The sequence below is a fragment of the Scyliorhinus torazame genome, chromosome 19 (assembly GCF_047496885.1).
Source record: "Scyliorhinus torazame isolate Kashiwa2021f chromosome 19, sScyTor2.1, whole genome shotgun sequence".
Taxonomy (NCBI): Eukaryota; Metazoa; Chordata; class Chondrichthyes; order Carcharhiniformes; family Scyliorhinidae; genus Scyliorhinus; species Scyliorhinus torazame.
In genome coordinates this window covers 88,052,350-88,075,588 of record NC_092725.1, presented here as the reverse complement: position 1 = coordinate 88,075,588, position 23,239 = coordinate 88,052,350, and the positions used below count along the sequence as shown (strand labels likewise).

The following is a 23,239-nucleotide window of genomic DNA, read 5'->3' as shown; positions in this document are numbered from 1 at the left end:
GGAATTGACTCTTTTAATTTGTGCTAAATGCTGGTTGGTCGATTGAGTGAAGAAAACAAGTGATAAAATAAATCTGGTAAGACTGACTTGTTAATGGTATGATATATTGTCAAGATGCACAGGCGAAGGGCATTTTGAATTGAGTGCTGAGTACTTTGGATCTGGAGGTTGTTGGTAGGGAGCAGAGATATATGATGCTGTATTCTGTAAATACACCTATTATCAAGAAATGTATCGGTGTCTTGTTTTATACTCCAACCGGCTTTGGATTGATTTGACATGACAATTCGAAGAACACTGCAGTTTACTCGTATCAATTATTTGAGAGCTATGAGGAATTTTGGTGCCCTGCATGAGCATGATTTTTAGCAATTTTCTAGTCTATAAATTGGCTGGGAGGATGTCAAAAAGATTCTGTTTTATTGCTGATGAATCCACAATATGAAGTATAATAATCTTTATTGTCACAAGGCTTACATTAACACTGTAATGAAGTTACTGTGAAAAGCCCCTAGTCGCCACATTCTGGCGCCTGTTCGGGTACACAGAGGGAGAATTCAGAATGTCCAAATTACCTAACAACACATCTTTCGGGACTTGTGGGAGGAAACCGGAGCACCCGGAGGAAATCGACGAAGACACGGGGAAAACGTGTACACTCCACACAGACAGTGACCCAAGCCGGGAATTGAACCTGGGACCCTGGAGCTGTGACGCAACAGTGCTACCCACTGTGCTACCGTGCTGGAAATGCACAACAATTCTGTCGTCCGAAAAGAGATAAGATAGTTTAACATTTAAGCAGGAACATTGGACATACGTCCAACAAAAGAGATTGTTTATTTTACAGTTCCCAGTAGTTTATATCTTTAGCTTAAATCCACCTCTTCTTTGCAGGACAGGCCCAATATACAAATATTAAGCATTTGGCTTCATTTGACATTTTTCTCTCCTTTAATTGACCTTCCAGTCCCCTTAATTGACCCCAGTGACTTGTAGAGTCTCCACAGAAAATGGGAATTTGTTGTCAGTTATCTGCCTTGACTGTCATATCTACATTCATGGTAAGAAGCTATAAATTTCCACTGTTAAGTGACAGGCATTGTCTTTCTGGCACTTGATGTCATGGCTAGTTTTATTTTGGTGACAGCTTATTTTCTGTTAATAGGTGTTCAAGGCCACAGGCTGGGAAAACACCACCAGGATGAAGCAAGAGGACCACTGTGCAATATGGAAACTGTTGGAGCAGAAGGAGAAAACGAAAAAGCTCTGGTAACTATTTATTTTTAGATATTGAACTGAAGTTTAGGTTAGAATTAAATGCCTTCCAGGGATCTTTCAATCATATAATTTACAGTGCAGAAGGAGGCCATTTGGCCCATCGAGTCTGCACCGGCTCTTGGAAAGAGCACCCTACCCAAGGTCAACACCTCCACCCTATCCCCATAACCCAGTAACCCCACCCAACACTAAGGGCAATTTTGGACACTAAGGGCAATTTATCATGGCCAATCCACCTAACATGCACATCTTTGGACTGTGGGAGGAAACCGGAGCACCCGGAGGAAACCCACGCACACACGGGGAGGATGTGCAGACTCCGCACAGACAGTGACCCAAGCCGGAATCGAACCTGGGACCCTGGAGCTGTGAAGCAATTGTGCTATCCACAATGATACCGTCCTGCCCCAATCATAGTACAAATACAGAATACAACATTTGTATTGTGTTCGCAAATATTTTTTTTAATAAATATTTTTAATCATCCATTTTCGCATTTTCTTCAGAATTTACACCCCAAGTACAATGTCAATCCCCTTATCAACAACAACGATCCCATCTACCCACCAACCCCCAAACAACGGTCCACCTGACAATATAAGCATCAAGTAAAACAAAAGGAATCGCCTATGGTCACCATTGACATATACAGTCCACCCCCCCCCCCCCCCCCCCCCCAAATATTCAATTCCATCCAATTCCCGAAAGAGTACCGTGAATGACACCCATGAATTGTAGATACCCCCACCCCCCTCTCAGACTCCTCCTCTCCACTTCCTCTTGTAAACTCCTCCCCCCAACCTTGATTCCTTCCCGCAACTTTACACCCTGGCTAGACTCACCGAAACCTGTTCTACCAGGCTCCGATGGCCGCAGCCCCTCCCCCCACCTCACTTTGTGTTCCCAAATATGAAATAACTTTTTCATATTTTAAGTTTGGGAAGGTGGTGGGGCAGTGGTATTGTCATTAAACTAGAGACCCAGAGCAGTATATGGGGACCAGGGTTCAAATGCCTCCATGGCAGCTGGTGAAATTTGTATTCAATAAAAAAATCTGGAATTTGAAGTGCAATGGCGACCGTGACCGGGTACCAGGGCCAGGGATGTCTCGGATCGTGTCTTCAGGATCCTTAAGGGGGAGGGTGAGCAGCCAGAAGTCGTGGTGCACATTGGTACCAACGACGTAGGTAGGAAAAGGGGTGTGGAGGTAATAAACGAGTTTAGGGAGTTAGGCTGAAAGTTAAAAGTCAGGACAGACAGAATTGTCATCTCTGGTTTGTTGCCGGTGCCACGTAATAGGGAGAGAGTGCAGTTGAACACGTGGCTGCAGGGATGGTGTAGGAGGGAGGGCTTCAGGTATTTGGATAATTGGAGCGCATTCTGGGGAAGGTGGGACCTGTACAAGCAGGACGAGTTGCATCTGAACCAAATGGGCACCAATATCCTGGGAGGGAGGTTTTCTAGTACTCTTCGGGAGGGTTGAAACTAATTTGGCAGGGGAATGGGAACCGGATTTGTAGTCCAGCAACTAAGGTAGCCGATATTCAGGACGCCAAAGCGTGTAATGAGGCAGTGGGGAAGGGAACACTGACAAAGGAGAGTACTTGCAGGCACGGAGATGGGTTGAAGTGTGGATACTTCAACGCAAGAAGCATCAGGAATAAGGTGGGTGAACTTAAGGCATGGATCGGTACTTGGGACTACGATGTGGTGGCCATCATGGAAACTTGGATAGAAGAGGGGCAGAAATGGTTGTTGGAGGTCCCTGGTTATAGATGTTTCAATAAGATTAGGGAGGGTGGTAAAAGAGGTGGGGGGGGGCATTGTTAATTAGAGATAGTATAACAGCTGCAGAAAGGCAGTTCGAGGAGTATCTGCCTACTGAATTGTATAGGTTGAAGTCAGAAATAGGAAAGGAGCAGTCACCTTGTTAGGTGTTTTCTATAGGCCCCCCAATAGTAGCAGAGATGTGGAGGAACAGATTGGGAAACAGATTTTGGAAAGGTGCAGAAGTCACAGAGTAGTAATGATGGGTGACTTCAACTTCCCAAACATTGAGTGGAAACTCTTTAGATCAAATAGTTTGGATGGGCTGGTGTTTGTGTAGTGTGTCCAGGAAGCTTTTCTAACACAGTATGTAGATTGTCCGACCAGAGATGAGGCCATATTGGATTTGGTACTTGGTAATGAACCAGTCAAGTGATAGATTTGTTAGTGGGTGAGCATTTTGAAGATAGTGACCACAATTCTGTGACTTTCACTTTAGTAATGGAGAGGGATAGGTGCGTGCAACAGGGCAAGGTTTACAATTGGGGGATGGGTAAATACGATGTTGTCAGACAAGAATTGAAGTGCATATGTTGGGAACATAGGCTGTCAGGGAAGGACACAAGTGAAATGTGGAACTTGTTCAAGGAACAGGTACTACGTGTCCTTGATATGTGTGTCCCTGTCAGGCAGGGAAGAGATGGTCGAGTGAGGGATCCATGGTTGACAAGAGAGGTTGGATGTCTTGTTAAGAGGAAGAAGGAAACTTATGTAAGGCTGAGGAAACCAGGTTCAGACAGGGCGCTGGAGGGATACAAGATAGCCAGGAGGGAACTGAAGAAAGGGATTAGGAGAGCTAAGAGAGGGCATGAACAATCTTTGGCGGGTAGGATCAAGGAAAACACCAAGGCCTTTTACACATATGTGAGAAATATGAGAATGACTAGAGCGAGGGTAGGTCCGATCAAGGACAGTAGCAGGAGATTGTGTATTGAGTCTGAAGAGATAGGAGAGGTCTTGAACGAGTACTTTTCTTCAGTATTTACAAATGAGAGGGGCCATATTGTTGGAGAGGACAGTGTGAAACAGACTGGTATGCTCAAGGAAATACTTGTTCGGAAGGAAGATGTGTTGGGCATTTTGAAAAACTTGAGGATAGACAAGTCCCCTGGGCCTGACGGGATATATTGCAGAGACGTTGGCAATGATCTTTTTGTCCTCACTGTCAACAGGGGTGGTACTAGGGGATTGGAGAGTGGCGAATGTCGTGCCCCTATTCAAAAAATGGACTAGGGATAACCCTGGGAATTACAGGCCAGTTAGTCTGTCTTCGGTGGTAGGCAAAGTAATGGAAAGGGTACTGAAGGATAGGATTTCTGAGCATCTGGAAAGACACTGCTTGATTAGGGATAGTCAGCACGGATTTGTGAGGGGTAGGTCTTGCCTTACAAGTCTTATTGAATTCTTTGAGGAGGTGACCAAGCAGGTGGATGAAGGTAAAGCAGTGGATGTAGTTTACATGGATTTTAGTAAGGCATTTGATAAGGTTCCCCATGGTAGGCTTATGCAGAAAGTAAGGAGGCATGGGATAGTGGGAAATTTGGCCAGTTGGATAACGAACTGGCTAACCGATAGAAGTCAGAGAGTGGTGGTGGATGGCAAATATTCAGCCTGGAGCCCAGTTACCAGTGGTGTACCACAGGGATCAGTTCTGGGTCCTCTGCTGTTTGTGATTTACATTAATGACTTGGATGAGGGAGTTGAAGGGTGGGTCAGTAAATTTGCAGACGATACGAAGATTGGTGGAGTTGTGGATCGTGAGGAGGGCTGTTGTCGGCTGCAAAGAGACATAGATAGGATGCAGAGCTGGGCTGAGAAGTGGCAGATGGAGTTTAACCCTGAAAAGTGTGAGGTTGTCCATTTTGGAAGGACAAATATGAATGCGGAATACAGGGTTAACGGTAGAGTTCTTGGCAATGTGGAGGAGCAGAGAGATCTTGGGGTCTATGTTCATACATCTTTGAAAGTTGCCACTCAAGTGGATAGAGCTGTGAAGAAGGCCTATGGTGTGCTAGCTTTCATTAACAGAAGGATTGAATTTAGGAGCCGTGAGGTGATGATGCAGCCGTACAAAACTTTGGTAAGGCCACATTTGGAGTACTGTGTACAGTTCTGGTCGTCTCATTTTAGGAAGGATGTGGAAACTTTGGAAAAGGTGCAAAGGAGATTTACCAGGATGTTGCCTTGAATGGAGAGTAGGTCTTACGAGGAAAGGTTGAGGGTGCTAGGCCTTTTCTCATTAGAACGGAGAAGGATGAGGGGCGACTTGATAGTTTATAAGATGATCAGGGGAATAGAGTAGACAGTCAGAGACTTTTCCCCCAGGTGGAACAAACCATTACAAGGGGACATAAATTTAAGGTGAATGGTGGAAGATGTAGGGGGGATGTCAGGGGTGGGATCTTTGCCCAGAGAGTGGTGGGGGCATGGGGTGCACTGCCTGTGGAGGTGGTTGAATCGGAGGCATTGGAGACCTTCAGGCGGCTATAGGGTGGGTACATGGATTACGGTAGAATGATATAGTGTAGATTAATTTGTTCTTAAGGGCAGCACGATAGCATTGTGGATAGCACAATTGCTTCACAGCTCCAGGGTCCCAGGTTCGATTCCGGCTTGGGTCACTGTCTGTGCGGAGTCTGCACATCCTCCCCGTGTGTACGTGGGTTTCCTCCGGGTGCTCCGGTTTCCTCCCACAGTCCAAAGATGTGCAGGTTAGGTGGATTGGCCGTGATAAATTGCCCTTAGTGTCCAAAATTGCCCTTAGTGTTGGGTGGGGTTGCTGGGTTGTGGGGATAGGGTGGAGGTGTTGACCTTGGGTGGGGTGCTCTTTCCAGGAGCCGGTGCAGACTCGATGGGCCGAATGGCCTCCTGCACTGTAAATTCTATGATAATCTATGGTTAATCTAGGACAAAGGTTCGGCACAACATTGTGGGCCGAAGGGCCTGTTCTGTGCTGTATTTTCTATGAACCGAAGTTGATTGTCATAAAAACTAATGAATGAAACCTATCATCCTTACTTGGCTGTCCTACAAATGGCCCCAGATGGCTCTGTGATGCCCTTTCAAGCGGAGCGCAGGTAGAGATGTTCAATGTGGATGGCTACTGCCGCCCGTAATCCGTAAAAATGAATTAAAAAAAAAAAGTTAATTCTGTTTGCCATATGGTAAAATTCAAGACCGCTTGACTGGAGTGAGAGTGATAAAGGAGTGACCTGGGAGAAGGTGATAAAGGAGTGGCTTGGGAAAGGGCAATACAAGAGCAGCCTGTAACTGCAGGCCAATTAGTGTAATATTAGCAGTGAATAATGTTTTGGAATCCTTAATGTGTGAAAAATCAACAAGAATTAAGAAGCCAGTATCGATTTTTAAAAGACAAAGTAACAGAGAAAGTTGATAAAGGGTATGCAGTGGAATTTGTCCGTATGGAATTTAAGAAGGAGTTTAGTACCATATAAAAGGCTAGTTAACAAAATTAATGCTAATGGAACAGGAGGGCCAGTGTGTAATTGGTTGAAAAAAGTGGCTGAAAGACTGGAAGTAGTGGGCCATGGCAGATGGTTCTTTTTTGAATTGGAGGTTGGTGGATAGTGGTGTTCTGCAAGAGTCAGTGCTCGGATCATATTTTTTTAAACTTGGATATTGGAATACAAAGTTAAATTTCAAAATTTGACACTCGGTACCAAACTGAACAAGAAGCAAACACTGAGGATGGTGAAAATTGTCTGCCGCAGCGCATAGATAGGCTAGGAGAATGGGCAGACAATTGGCAGATGGAATTTTACTACAGTGAAGTGGGAGCTGATGCATTTTCACGAAAGGGATGGGGAGAGACAATTTAGACATAATGGCACAATTCTTTAAAAAAAAGAAACAAGAGGGCCTTGGGGCTGCACCTGTATCAACCTTTCAAGGTGGCCGTGGTGATATACATCACTAAGTACACAAAGAGTTAATGTTACATACACTATACCTGGCTAGACACTAGAGGGAACACCAGAGACATGACACACAGGCAGTCAACCAATAGGTCAGTAAGATAGGACACGACCAATGGGCAGTCACGATACACACAGAGGTGACACTACCACAGGAGGGCATTACACCAACCCATATAAAAGGACACATCACACATGCTCAGTCTCTTTCCAGTGGAGACTCTCAGTGAGTACAGACACAGGTTTGATTGAACATCACTCCCACCACGTGAATTGTAGCAGACTGGTTAGTCAGTCTGAGTAGCTATAGCAGGATTAACAATAGCGTCGAATCCAAGTAGGAGAATTGTTAATAGTTTAATAAACATGTTAAAGCTATCTCCAAGTCTGAACCTTCCTTTGTCAGAGTGTACATCAAGGAAGCAGCTTATGCTACGTCAAGAGCATAACAAAACAGTGGCTAAAAGATGATTCTTTATAAAGCTCTGGTTAAGCCTCAGCGAGAGTATTACATCCAGTCCTGGTCACCGCTTCTCTGAGAGGGTGTGATGGAGATTTACCAGAAAAATTTCAGGAATTGGGTGAGTTTTGTCACAAGGTTAGGTGATAGGCTGGTCTTATTCTCCTTGGAGCAAAGGAGATTGAGGGGAGATTTCATAGGGCTGCAGGATTATGACAGGCTTAGATAAGGCCGACAAAGAAAACACTTCAGCTGATGGCACAAGACCCAAGGGGACACTGATGTAAGGTGTGGGGCAATAGATGCAAGGCAATGTGAGGTAGAACTTTGAGTGCTGATGACCCAGAATTTTTTGCCCACAAGGGTGGTGGAAGCAGGCAATCAATTATTTCAAAAAGTAATTGGGTGGGCACATGAGCAAAATATACTTGCAGGGCTGCGGGGACAGGGCAGAGGCGTGCGACTGACTGGACTGCTCTTCAGGGAGCCAACAGGGTGAGTATATTTGGGAATTGAACTGAGTCGTCTTGCCCTGCTGCTGGAGTAGAGGCTATAAAGGGGAGAGTGGATTGGTAGGTAGAGAGTAAATAGTTTTTTCCACTTCAAAGCATCATTAAAGAAAGTTAAGAGTTTTAGCTTTATAAACAGTAACTTGAATAATTTTCAGCGTGGCACAAATTTAACATAAAAGTATTTTCCACCGAAAGTGTAACTGGGAGTCACTTGAGCTGCATGGCCTGCAGCATGTGGGATTTCTTGAAGACTGGATGACTACCTGTGCAGGAAGTGCCACTGGTTTGACTACCTTGAGAACTAGATTTCGGAGCTTGAGTGTCAGCTGGAGGCACAGCCAGCGGTGCATCCGCGAGGCTGAGAGGTTAGTGGATGGCACATTTATAAATGTGGTCACTCCACAGCTGAAAGAAGTCGACTCAGAGAGGAAATGGGTGAACACCAGTCAGAGGAAGTGGGGCAGGCAGGTGGTCGGGAAAGTCCCAGAGTGTATTTCACTCTGACCGTTTTTCTATGTTGGAAAACGGTGAGAGTGATGGTCCCTCTGAGGAGTGCAGCCAGAGCCAAGTTCGCGGCACTGTGGGTGGCTCACCTGCACATGTGGGAGGAAAAAGAGTGGAAAGGCAATAATGATAAGAGACTCTGTAGCGAGGGGTGCAGACAGGTGTTTCTGCAGCTGCAGATGTAACACTAGGGTGGTGAGTTGCCTCCCTGGTGCCAGGATCAAGGATGTGACTATACGGCTGCAGGGTATTCTGCAGTCAGATCCTTTCAATAAGGTTTTCTAGTGGTGTTGGGCAGGGCAGGGGGGAGCATGGTTTAAACTGATTTGGCAGGGGGTGAGTTACAGAGTGGAGGTACAATAGGGGTAATGCACAGCAAAATATAGTATAAGTGTTATAACCTGCCATCTTACCATTGGCTGGGGACTAATGACAATCCCACAATCCTGTGGGAGTATGAGCTTCCCCAATGAGGGGGGCGGAGAAACCGGAGAAACTCCAAGTTTCAATAAAGCTGGCCAGTTTGGAACCAGCAGGAAGGAGAGTGCAGCAATATATGTTATTGTAAATAAATGTTATTACTTTGTATCCTTAAAACTTGTGCTGGATTCTTCGTGGCCCTCACAAAAATAAGCTAATAATAAGCAGAGCAAAAAGTAGACATGTTAAGGCACAAAGGAATATGGCAAGGCTGGGAGGTATTTATTTTAATGCAAGGAATCTTATGAGTAAGGCAGCTGAATTGAGGTGTTGATTAACACATGGGAGTATGTTTTTTTGCATTCAGAGTCATAGTTCAGGGAGGGGCAGGGCTGGCAGCTCAACATTCTGGGGTATAAGGTTCAGGCAAGGCTGTTTAGGCCGGCTGAGAAAGCAGGCATCCACGGGGGAGATAGCACAGGTGAAAGACAGGAATGGCAAGCTAGTCGCAGTGTTAGACAAGATCAAGGAGACCGTTGCAACTTTCTACCGAGAGCTATACACCTCCGAGCCCACAAGGGACTTGAAGATGAAACAATTCCTAGATGGGCTGTGCATACCAGTTGATGGGAAGGAAAAGAGGCAGGGACTGGAAGTACCACTGGAACTGGTGGAAGTCACGGAGAGCATCAACTCCATGCAATCCATGGGCTGTGCATACCAGTTGTGTTTCTGACTGGTATGCAGTCAGGAAGGCACTGGGTTCAGACGAATTCCCAGTGGACTTCTGTAAAGAAAATTGAGACAGTCCTGGCCCCACACCTGTGGGAGATGTTCAGCGACTCACCTGAGGTGAGGAAGGAGCTGTGCTCTGAAAGCTAGTGATTCGAAACAAGCCTGTTGGACTTTAACCTGGTGTTGTAAGACTTCTTACTGTGCTGATTTTTTTGTTGATATTGTAATTTACCATAATCCATGTTTTATAAAAATGTGCTCGGGAGTCCGTTTAAGTTTCCAGTGAAATCTTTATTTGGCAATTACACAGGCATCCCCTCAGCTGACGATTGTGTGAGTATTCGGAGACTTGTTGAGATTGCACAAATCAATGCTTCTGGGTGGGACAATACAAGAGGCCAGTTTGGACCAAGCAAACATTATTATACCACATCTTCATGCATATATTCTCTCGTTAGTTGAAGATTTTTATCTAAAGTAAACCAGGTATGGATTGACTTTGTAGAGATTGCAAACAAACCAATTCAGCTTGCCAAAGTTATTATTCAGTGGGTTATTCAGCTGGTTGATAACAAATCACCAAAACCACAGAATTCCTTACTGATATGTGGCAAGTAAATATGTGGTGCAATGTTTCAGTATTGACCAATGAGGATGTTATGTAACTTATCTCCAGCAAAAAACATTTATATCAATATAGGGACTTAAAAGCTTCAAGTTCCTACTACTTGGTGGAGATTTTTTCTGGGATGGTATACAAGTAAGAACTTCCATTTTGATTGTGGAAAATTCATAGACAAATTAATGACGCAGTCTAAGATATCTCCGTTTCTCTACCAGCTGATAGGATTGCTAGTTCTCTATGAAGGAAACACTAAATGTGCTCCCACATGATAACACTGTTGACGAGTGGGGACATGCACATAATGCTGATTGTTGACTCAAAATTCAGATTTTCATGTATGAAGCATTTTAAGGAAATGGTGCAGATATTTTTGGCCAGCAAGATATGGAATTTGAGTTTTTTCACCCCCCCTGGTTTGCAGGTCATGCCATGAAGGGCAGGTGGCCAGATAGGATAGCTTCCTCAACAGCATTTAATAATTGACAGCATGGTTGATTATGAACAAAAATACTGATTTATGTAGTCTAAAAATAGAATCTGACTTTGTGATGTATTAATCCGTTACCATTTACTGCTCTGTTTTGTTAGTAATCTTATGGGGAGAAGGCAGGCGAATGGGGATGAGAAACCAATCAGCCATGATTGAATGACAGAGCAGGCTTGATGGACTGAATGGCCTAATTCTGCTCCTATGTCTTTCTTATCTAGGGGGTTCAAAGGCTGAATAACAGCAGGGTGCTCCACAATTTAGTGAGCTCTGCTTTGTTACTATTTTTTTCAGATTGTTTGTACCAGTATTGTTTTTGGAGCTGTTTATCAATTTGCTTTTTTATATAACTTTACAGCTTTTTTTTACTGTTTGTTTTGCTAATCTGTGTCACCAAGTGTTTTGTTTCTCTTTCGGAAAATATTTGATGTTTTGCTCTGTTTGCATACATTTATTGTCACACCTATGAAACTGTAGTCTTAGAAGCCACCTCAGTTGTCACTTGGAAGTCTCGTTTCTTACCATTTAATTTTACCGCTTTGATTTTCCCTGTAATTTGTTAGAAATTGATATTTCAATGTCAGTTTGGCTGTTAAGGGAGTGTATCTCTTTGAAGGAAGTATAAATCGACAGCGAGTCGGCTTCACTGCTCTCATTACCCTTGTGACCAGTTGGAATCAGTTTCACCAGAACATTGACTAAAAGTTGGACTGGGAATGGAGAATTATAGCAAGGAGGAAAATAAGTAGTTGGAAAACCAAAGCAAATGATTGGTAGAGGTTAAAATAAAATCAGTTATTTTTAGGAAATCTCGCGACTAGAGGAAATGGCTTCTCACTTCACTGTGGAAAGTATGTGTCATCATTTAACTACTAATCCATTTGTATAACTGTTAAGCAGACATGCCGTTTGATGTGCAAATATGCTTTGACTTTGAACTGACATACATTGTTTATTTCTGTGGGTGTCAGGCCAGCGCTCTTGTGATGACTGTTGGCTGTTAGCAAGTAGTAGATTTGCATAACTGGTAACCATGTCATGAAGCCATCTGATACTTCAATAAAAATATGAATTTTGAATTGCATTTTTGATGCTTTATTTCAAATTGTGGCCGAGAGAGGAAGTGGCAATGACTTAATTTCCTGTCAAAACCCTGTCATTTTTATCATGTCAGCAGCCTCAGTATCATAAACACTGTGTGGAAGAAATGTACTGTCTTAATGAATTCTGATATATCTACTGTTCTTGTTAATGTGCTGACCATAAGACCATAAGACATAGGTGCGGAAGTAAGGCCATTCGGCCCATCGAGTCCACTCCACCATTCAATCGTGGCTGATTTCAACTCCATTTACCCGCTCTCTCCATAGCCCTTAATTCTTCGAGAAATCAAGAATTTATCAACTTCTGTCTTAAAGACACTCAACGTCCCAGCCTCCACCGCCCTCTGTGGCAATGAATTCCACAGACCCACCACTCTCTAGCTGAAGAAATTTCTCCTCATCTCTGTTCTAAAGTGACTCCCTTTTATTCTAAGGCTGTGCCCCCGGGTCCTAGTCTCCCCTGCTAATGGAAACAACTTCCCTACATCCACCCTATCTAACCTGACCTTCTACATCAAACCCCTGGTGTGTGGCCAAATGTATCCATCATACAATGATTCAAGTTTTTTGGTACTTATTGTACATAGGAGTAATATTTCAGACCCTGGGACCATTTTGTCCCTCAATTAGATCATCGGCACTATGCACCTTAACTTCATTTAGTTTCTGTTATCTTTCTGAGGCAGCACTCACCCACAGTGCCGCGATCTCCACCATGCATAGGGCAAGGAGGCAGGTTCCAAATCTACCCCAGCTGGAACGGGCATCTAACCCTGTGCTGTTAGCACTAACTTCATCCTCATTGGCCGTCCCAGCCAACTAGTCATCTCAGGAGGTGTGAGTTGCTAAGGTAACATACACTTTTACATGTCTGTTGTAGCCTGGGGCGATGGTGATGGTAGAAACTCCATTTCTTCCGATTACATGGATAGGTGATCTCTGGCTGACCAGGGTCTTACCGCATTTGTTGGATGGTTTTAAAGATGATGACCTTTTGGCTGTATTACAAGCACATCTTCCTTGGCTCTGGAGTGGGACTTAGAGTCACAGAGGTTTACAGCAAGGAAACAGGCCCTTCAACCCAACTTGTTCATACAGCCCAGTTTTTAACCACTAAGCTAGTCCCAATTGCCCGCATTAGGTTCATATCCCTCCATACCCAGCTTGCCCAAATAACTGCCTAAGTGCTTTTTTAAAAACAAAATTGTACCCGCCTCAACTACTGCCATTGGCAGTTCGTTCCAGACACTCATCAACCTCTGTGGAAAAAAATTGCCCCTCTGCATCCTTTTGTATCTCTCCCCTCTCACCGTAAACCAATGAAATGAAAATCGCTTATTGTCACATGTAGGCTTCAAATGAAGTTACTGTGTATGCCCTCTAGTTTTAGATTCCCCTACCTTTGGGAAAAGATGTCAACTATCTACTTTATCTATGCCCCTCATTATTTTATGGACCTCTATAAGATCATCCCTAAGCCTCCTACGCTCCGGGGAAAAGCGTCCCAGTCTATCCAGCCTCTCCTTATTACTCAAATCATCAAGTCCCGATAGCATCCTAGTAAATCTTTTCTACACTCTTTCTAGTTTAATAATATACTTTCTATAGTAGGGTGACCAGAACTGTACAGAGTATTCCAAGTGTGACCATACTAATATCTTATATAACTTCAACAAGACGTCGCAACTCCTGTATTCAATGTTCTGACCAATGAAACCAAGCATGCCAAAAGCCGCCTTCATCACCCTGTCAACCTGTGACTCCACTTTCAAGCAGCTATGCACCTGTACTCCGAGATCTCTGTTCTATAACTCTCCCCAACATCCTACCATTAACTGAGTAGGTCCTGCCCTGATTCGATCTACCAAAATGCATCACCTCACATTTATCTAAATTAAACTCCATTTGCCATTCATCGGCCCACTGGCCCAATTGATCAAGATCCCGTTGCAATCCTAGATAACCTTCTTCACTGTCCACTATGCCACCAATCTTAGGGTCATTTGCAAACTTACTAATCATGCCTCCTAAATTCTCATTCAAATCATTAATATAAATAACAAATAACAGTGGACCCAGCACTGATCCCTGAGGCACATCGCTGCTCACAGGTCTCCAGTTTGAAAAACAACCCTCTACAGCCTTTGTCTTTTGTCGTCGAGCCAATTTTGTATCCAATTGGCTACCTCACCCTGGATCCCGTGAAATTTAACCGTTTCAACAACATACCATGCAGTACCTTGTCAAAGGCCTTGCTAAAGTCCATGTAGACAATGTCAATTGCACTGCCCTCATCTACCTTCTTGGTTACCCCTTCAAACAACTCAATCAAATTTGTGGGTCATGATTTTCCACTTTCAAAGCCATGCTGACTGTCCCTAAACAGTCCTTGCCCCTCTAAATGTCTGTTGATCCTGTCTCTCAGAATACCTTTTAATAACTTACCCACCACAGACGTTAGGCTCAATGGTCTGTAGTCCCCAGGCTTTCCCCTGCTACCCTAGTTTAACAAAGGCACAACATTTGCTCCCCTCCAATCTTCAGCCACCTCACCTGTGGCTGTCGACAATTCAAATTCCTCTGCTTCTGGACACACAATTTCCTCCTAAGCCTCCCACAACCTCCTGGGATACATTTCATCAGGTCCCGGGAATTTATCTACGTTTAAAAAGATTTAGCGTACCCAATTCATTTTATCCCAATTAAGGGTCAATTTAGCGTGGCCAATCCACCTAGCCTGCATATCTTTGGGTTGTGGGGGCGAAACCCACGCAAACACGGGGAGAATGTGCAAACTCCACACAGACAGTGACCCAGAGCCGGGATCGAACTTGGGACCTCTGTGCCGTGAGGCAACAGGGCTAACCCACTGCGCTACTTGCTGCCCAGAATTTATCTACCTTGATGCGCTTTAAGACTTCCAGCACCTCGTTCTCTGTAATATGTACACTCTCAAGACATCACTTTTTATTTCCCCACGTTCTCTAACATCCATGCCACTCTCAACTGTAAATATTGATATGAAATATGAATTTCGGATCTCGCCCATCTCCTGTGGATCCGCACATAGAAGATATTTTAGTTTAACTCCTAACTCTCTAAATTCAGCTTGTAGAAGCTCAACACGTTTTTTACCTATATTGTTAGTGTCTGTATGCACCATGACAACTGACTGTTCACCCTCCCACTCCAGAATGACCGTCATCCGCTCCAATAGATTCTTGACTCTTGCACCTGGGAGACACCGTACAATCCTGGAGTCTTGTTTGTGTCTGCAGAAACGCCTGTCTCTTTCCCTTACAATTGAGTCCCCTACCACTATAGCTCTGCCACTCTTTTTCCTGCCCTCCGCTGCAGCAGAGCCAGCCATGGTGCCATGAACCTGGCTGCTGCCGCCTTCCCCTGGTGAGCCATCTCCCCCAACAGTATCCAAAACAGTATATCTGTTTTGGAGGGAGATGAATACAGAGGGACTCCTGCACATCCTTCCTATTCTCCCTCTGTCTGGTGGTCACCCATTCCCTATCTTCCTCAATACCCAGAGCATCTGACTCAGAGGCAAGACACAAGCATTGTGCCACAAGCCTTCCATTGCTTAATATGTTTACTTAAAAATGTATCACTTCCACTCTTGAAAATTTCAGTTGTTAACATTCTAGCTTTCCGATCCTGTTTGTGTGAAAAAGTGCTTTATGGTTTAATACTAACTCCAATTTTAATATTCGGCCATCATGTCCTGGATTGCCCCACCAGAATGGATAGTTTCCTGACATACTCTTTTGAATCCTTAATTATTTTGAATGCCTCAATTAGAGCACAATTCCATTGTCTAAAGGGAATATAAGGTTCCTAAGGCAATCATTTAGCTCTACTATCATGCTGCTAATCTGTTTCCTATATAAGGCAAATTTATGAATGCTAGACTGCTGCTTAAAATTGAGTGCAGTATTCCAGGTGGAGTCTGATCAAGATTCTCTGAAACCAAAGCATCACTTATTCCCTTGTGAATTACAGCCCCCTCTAGATAAGTCAATACAAGCTCTTTTGAATTATTTTTACACCTGTGCACTGATTTTGTGATTCATGTACAGAACATCCAAATCTCATTGGCCCTCCACAGCTCCTAATCTCTCATAACAAAGAAAATAGTGATTTTTTTTCTTGGATCGGAAGTGGCCGACCACTCACTTCCCAAAATTGAACTCCTGCCATAGCTTTTGCATTCGCTTAGCTACTTGTCACTTTTTGCAACTAGCAGGGATGGGCAATAAATACTGGCCTAGCCAGCAATGCCCACATCCTGTAAATGAAGTTTGAGCACCAGTTATTCTTGTACCGGTGAACACATCGAGGCTTATTCTGGCTAACTTAAATTTGTTTCACATAGTTACAAAAGAGCATAAGAACTAGGAGCAGGAGTAGGCAATTCAGCCCCTCGGGCCTGCTCCATCATTCAATACGATCATGGCTGATCTCATCTCGGCCTCAACTTCACTTTCCTGCCTGTTCTCCATAACCCTTAAACCCATTACTAATTAAATATCTGTCTACCTCCTCAAATCTACTTGTCCTGCCTCCACTGTACTCTGGGGTAGTGAATTCCACAGATTCACAACCTTTGAGAGGTGTAATTGCTCCTCAACTTTGCCACCCTGTATCCTAAAACTATGACCTCTCGTTCTAGATTGCCCACAAGAGGAAGCATCTGTTCTACATTTACTTTGTCAATACTGTTTATCATCCTATAGACCTCAATTAGATTTCCCCTCATTCTTCTAAACCCGAGAGTATAGCCTAAACTTCTGAATCTCTCTTCATAAGACAAATGCCTCAACTCTGGAATCAATCTAGCGAACCGCCTCTAATGCAATTACATCTTCCTCAAATAAGTGGACTAAAACTGTGCGCAGTGCTCCAGGTATGGTCTCACCAATGCCTTGTACAGTTACAGACCATAATAGATAACCTCCATGTTAAACTGCATATACCAAATTTTGGCCCCCTCACCTAAGCTATCTATATCCATTTGTAAATTTCTTACTTATTGCAACTTACTATCCCACCTACTTCAGTGTCATCTGAAAATTTGACTTTGGTACCCTTTATCCCTACGTCCAAATCATTAATATTTATTGTAAATAGTTGTGGTCGAAGGACTGACCCTGCGGTATCCCATGAGTTACATCTTGTCAACCAGAAAAAGACCCATTCAAACCACCTCTCTGCCTTCTGTCGGTTAACCAGTCTTCTATCCAAGCTAATAAATTACTCCTAATCCCTCTTGATCTTACCTTGAGTATTAACCTTTTGTCCAGATATACTACATGTACATGTATAGGATCTCCATTATCCACTTGGCTTGTTACATCTTTGAAAAACTTTAGCAAATTAGTCAAACACTATTTATACTTCAGAAAGTTATGCAGACTTTGCTGGACTGCTTTTTGACTTTCCAATTGTCCTGTTATTACTTAATTAATAATGTAATTATTAATGTAATCAACACCGCAATCTGCTCATCAATTGTCCTGCCTTTTAGTCTTCCTTCCCATTCCACAAGGGCCAAATCTGTCCTCATGCAAATGTAATTACCTTTGCTTAACTCCAGAATGCTAGTGTGAGTCTCCAGTTTCTCGCCCTCAAAACTGGATTTGAAATGCTATTATGCTATGATCACTCTTCTCTAGAGGATCCTTAACTAATTCGTCTATAGTTTCCTGCTTTCAGCCTCCCTCCTTCCCTCCCTTTTTGAATAAGGGCATGACATTAGCATTTTCCCAATCCACTGGAATATTTTCCACATCCAGCAAATTTTGGAATATTCTAACCAATGGATCGACTGTCTCCACTGCCACTTCCTTTTAAGACACTAGGATATGTGATCAGGCCCTGCGGACTTCTCTTCTTTCAATCCCAATAGTTTGTTTAGTACTTTTTCCCTATTGATGATGATTCTTTGAAGTTCCTCCCTTTCTATTACCTGTGCATTACCTGTTACTATTGGGATGCTACTAGTATCCTCCACCGTGAAAACCGAGGCAACATTTAATTTAGCATCTCTGTCGTTTGTGATCCCCACTAATAACTCCCTGGTCTCATCCTCCAAGGGACCAATATTCATTTTAGCTACTCTCTTCCCTTCTATAAACTTCGTGAAGCTTTTGCTGTCCTTATTTTGCGATAGTTTTCTTTTGTAATTTACCTTTGTTCTTTATATTAAGTTTTTAACAACCTTTCGTTGATCTTTAAAAGTTGCCCAATCTTCCAGCCTGCCACGAGCCGGTACAATATGGTATGCCTTAGTTTATGTCTTTGTTATCTTTAACTACTTTGTTTAGCCATGCTTGCTTTTCCCCCTCTTACAATCTTTCGTCCTCTCTGGAATATATTTTAGTTTTGAGGAACTGAATATCATTAACTGTGAGCGGCACGGTGGCACAGAGGTTAGCACTGTAGCACGGTTCCTGGCTTGGGTCACCGTCTGTGCAGAGTCTACACATTCTACTCATATCTGCGTGGATTTGATTGCTCTCTTTATCTGGTTCTAAATATGGCGGTCAATATGGTCGCCTTCCTTAATCCTAATTACGTTTGCTTTAGAGTCGCCAGGTACCTTTCGATACCGCCACAAGTTTCAAACTCGAATACTGATCAAAGAGCCGGTACACCAGTTAGTTAGTTCAAAGTCAGTACTATTTATTTACATACACCGCAATATCTACTCCTACACGAAATACTACAGACTAAAGTATCACTACTGCTAAAGCCTATACTTAGCTTCAGGCACCCACTTGAAAACATCCATTTTGAATTCTGGAAGTGGCCATCCCAGATGGCTGCACTGCCTCCTTGTGATCCTCAACGCGAAGCGTGAAGGATCAAATTACTGCATCTTCTTTGTTCTCCTCCTAAGTCGGGCACCCATAAGGAATGACAGGCTCTACACTACTCTGTCCTATGAATTGAAACTTTTACCTAAATTACTTTATGTACATACATCATCATAAAATTCTATGGGGCGCTATGACATTCAGGCATGCATTACAAAATAAAAAAACTGGCACCTCTAACTGTCCTGAACTAAACTATCCTTAATCAATCAAAATAATTTACAACATTTTAAACTGTACAATAGCAGCAATACAGATTTCTCTGGCTTGGCAGTCAAGCACAGAGTTTTACATTTCTTTATTAGAACAAAACAAACACCCCAAAAAAAACGGATGTACTTTAATTCACTTAAAGGGGTTGAGGGATTTGTTGAAGTCCGAAAATAGGGGATCTGAAGGTGTATACCGGGGTGCGTGAGGCTTTTCTCCGCCATTTCCTGAGTCTCAGTGTCTGAACAACACTGCAGAATATCGCAATTACTAGTAGTGCTTCCACAACGTAGGACAGGGAATACCAAGTTATGAACTTGTCACACCAGGTCAGTGTATCGGTAACTATCTCTGGGTACAGTGTATGGCAGGGGTGGGAAACATTCACGGCCTGTGTGGTAGGGGTCAGGGGTGTAGCGTCCGTGCGCAACTGGAGGGATCCCGTTAAGATCCAACTGTAGAGCATGATGGTTGTCTTCAGCTTTTCTCCTTTCTTTCTTCCTCTTGCGGCTTCTGTGATTCCGGAGTTCTATGGACACAAGCATAATTTCTGTTATTATCTTGTTTAAGATCTCGTCTGTCTGTCTGTTCTTTATTGCCAATTACCCATTGTAATTGGTCACCACCTGTGACTCCCTCATTTTTTTCTTTTTAAAACCAAATATTTGGGACAAGACATCCGAGAAAAAAAATACTGACACAGTGCGAGCCATCTCTCAGCCTGTGCGATCTACCATCCCAATGTTTGAGGATGTAAATAGCATCTGGAAGCAACCTAAGGGTCGCCGTAAACAAACAAAAGAGTTTTGAACTGGGCTGCGGCGGATACGAATGGGTGGAACCCCGGGTAGGATGGTGATCAGTGCCGTATGTGCTCGACCTGAGCATAGCTGACCAGATGGGGGGTCCTCAGGCAGGGTGGGGACCAGAGCCGTTTCTCCACTGCCTGAGCGACCGTCACGAATGGTAAGAATTTGTGGTCGTCGTGGGGGTTGCATTTGTTGCTAACTACTATCTTCAAAGCAGAAAAGCAGTTATGATCGCTTGGCTGCGGACAAACTAGTTCCTCTAACTGCCATTGGGCGTTAAAAGAGTGGTGGCGTGGGGCCATGAAAACTTTAAATGAACAAACAGCACTTAACATTCACAATAAGAAACAAACATACATTACAAATATAGTGCAGGTTTCATCAGAAAGGATACCGTAAATCACATTTGGCTTGAGGTGTGACTAGCATATGGAGGCAGTGTAGTGTGACCGAAGAAGAGAGGAAGGAGGAGAGAAACTAAAATGAAGTGGCATTGCTGAGGTGTCCCTGCCATGAGAAGTGGTGGGTAAGTGCTCACAGTTTGCACGGGGTAGCTGGGACCTTGCAGCTGCTGTGGGTGGTGTTCTGTTTCATATCTGGGGGCTAGTCTAGCTGGTGGTGGGGGTCTCCTGCAATCTCGAGCGAAGTGTTGTGACTGCCCACAGTTGTAACATGACCCCTGGGGCACGTAAGATGGAGCAGGCTCTCTGGTGCATTGCTCCCTTGGGTATGGTTCCCTGGGTGGGAGGTTGGGGCTGTTGGTGACGTTGCTTGTTCGGGGGGCATTTGTGGGCTGATTCGGTTGCTGTTTCAGAGGGGCTTGACATTCTCATGCATAATGTCCTAATTGGCCGCAATTATAACACTCCTGGGATTTGGTTTGCTGTGGGCTGTTCCTGCCCTCATTTACCCATGCGGGGTTCTGGTGCGTCCTAACTGGATGCATGTCTGCATGTTCTTCCTCTGCTTTAACAAACACTGTTTTGCCTTGGAACGACTGTTCCCAAGCACGGGACAATCTCTTTAAAACCCATTTTTCGTTGTGGGCCTCGTCTGAAGGGTCGTAATGTGTGCAAGCTCCGGGTCCTGCCTCTGTTGCATGAAAGACTAGGATGCGGGTCCATTTGGCTACATTATATGGGGACAAATGGGCGCGGGCTAATTCTTCAAACACTGCAGTAAAATGTATCCACAAGCGTCCAGCAAATGCTGTGGGGTGCTCTGTCTTCTTTTGCCTACACTTGTTTAGGCCTTCTACGGGGTCTCCTTTGTTATAGCCGATCGCACCTAGGATCGCTGTATGCATTTCTTGTAGGGTGCCTCCTCCTACATTCTGTGGGTCGGGACGGGCTGCCACGACTGAAGGGTCGAGGCTTAAAACTGTGAGCTTCACTTGCTCCTTTTCATCCAGGCCGTACATGGTCGCCTGCTGTTTTACTCTAGCGAAAAACTGGTGGGGGTCCGATGTGGATAGGAACGGTGTTATTTTATCACACCCGTCTCTTAATTGGGTGACGGTTAACGGGGTAGCATATAGGAAATCTGAGTCTCCTTCTGCTGCTGCCCTGCGATGTGTGGTTACAGGGTTCATAGGGGTGTGTTCTGCTTGTGCAGTCGGGGATTGGGGTGCTTTTCGTTTCTGAGGTTTTTCCTGTGTACATGTCGCATGTACATATCTGTGGGCAGTCTCATTTAACTCCTGCCAATCGGGGCCATTTTCCTGGTCTAACTGGGGTCCAAATGTGCTCTGAAACCCATTCTGAACAGAAAGCAGAGATTGCAATTCTGCAATTTGCTTCAGGCACTTTGCATGATCTACCGAGCTCTGCCTTTGTTCCGTCATGGAAATGTGGAGTGCTCGTAGGGCTGCTTTTAAATCGCTGCACTGTTTCTGTAACTACTCGACTTGTTGTTTGGTTCCCTGTCTTACCAACACCACGCGTTGCGTGTCTTGGTAGGCTTTGTCATATTGGGACTGAAAGCTGCTCAAATGGGCGAGACAAGACTGGTGTGCCCTCTCGGCATCCTCCACCTCCTTGTCCCTCGCCACTAACTGCTCTCCCAGTTCCTTGTTCTCTCTCTCATATCCATTCACATCTCCTTCACTACTCTTGTCTTTCTCCTCAATCTCTCTACGGAGCGTCCTCACGACCTCCTCTGTGCCTCGCAATTGTGCCATCGGCTTGCGAGCTTTCCCTAAACTCTTCTTGTGGATCTCTGTCAGGTTCTCCCACCAAGTATGCCCTATACTTCCGGGACCTGTTTCATCATTGGCGCAGAATTCACTCCAAAGGGGTCATCCTTTCCCTTTGAGATATTTTCTGATCTCTTCTTCCCATACGGGACACAGTCCAACTCTACTGGTCACTGCGACCTCTAATTCTTGGGGGTTCATAAGGTGATCCATTGCCTTCATTGCCATTTTTCTCTATCTCTGTGGTCTCTCCCGAATTTGGAACAGGGGGTGATAAAGTGGTGATGCAAACACGGGTACAGCTTACGCTAATTTCCGGCCTTCAAAACTCCCGACAGTTTTACGCGACAAAATCTCTCAGGTTTACCTTATATCCCTGTTAGTACGCATGCATTAACACACTTCCGAATCTTGGAGGTTTGATCAGTATCGTTCTTACACTTGTAGTTTTTCTGTTTCCAATTGGATTCCAATTCAAATTTGGGTTCTCTCGGAGTGACTAGGCCACTTCTAGGTCGAGTCCCGTAAGATGTCGCCAGTAAATGTTGCTCTCTTTATCTGGTTCTAAATATGGCGGTCAATATGGTCACCTTCCTTAATCCTAATTACGTTTGCTTTAGAGTCGCCAGCTATCTTTCGATACTGCCACAAGGTTCAAACTTGAACACTGATCAAAGAGCCGGTACACCAGTTAGTTAGTTCAAAGTCAATACTATTTATTTACATACACAGCAATATCCACTCATGCACGAAATACTACAGACTAAACTGCTAAAGCCTATACTTAGCTTCGGGCGCCCACTCAGTCAGAGGAACAATGGCCGTTGTTCGGATCTGTGGCTGCTGGGGCGAAGTGGCGAAGGGGAACAGCTAAGGTCGTCCGTCTGGTAGCGAGCGTTGACCTTGGACTTACTTGCTTCTGGTGTAGCTGGTGGATGGGTCTCTCCGCTTTGAGAGCCGATTCCAAGAGAGCGATTCTCTCTCGGGACCTTCTTCTTATACCCGAAGGGGTTTCGCGCGCTTTTGGGCGGGCCTTGAACTTGGCCGCAATCAATTGGGCCGTATCTTGATGACTCGTATTGATCTTGACCAATAAATGGGGTGGGTGCCCTGATGGCTTGGCGGGTCCTAGGTGGCCGTTGGCCTTGCTTTGTTTATGTTTTCGGTTTGGGGAACTGGCGCCAGGAGGTTTGGAGCTAGATCGGTTGCTTGAGTGCCTTTCCTTTGTTCCCGGAGATGGGCCATCA

At 44.3% G+C, this 23,239-nt stretch overlaps 1 protein-coding gene across 3 annotated transcripts in view; it reads left to right on the top strand.

The window, feature by feature from the left end:
* osbpl8 (oxysterol binding protein-like 8) overlaps window positions 1–23,239 on the top strand; it is a 386,181-nt gene that overhangs the window by 75,388 nt on the left and 287,554 nt on the right. For all 3 annotated transcript variants that reach the window (XM_072484706.1, XM_072484705.1, XM_072484707.1), the window contains one exon: window positions 1,169–1,272. In XM_072484706.1, the coding sequence (XP_072340807.1) occupies window positions 1,169–1,272 (104 nt within the window). The remainder of the gene's footprint in view (window positions 1–1,168; window positions 1,273–23,239) is intronic.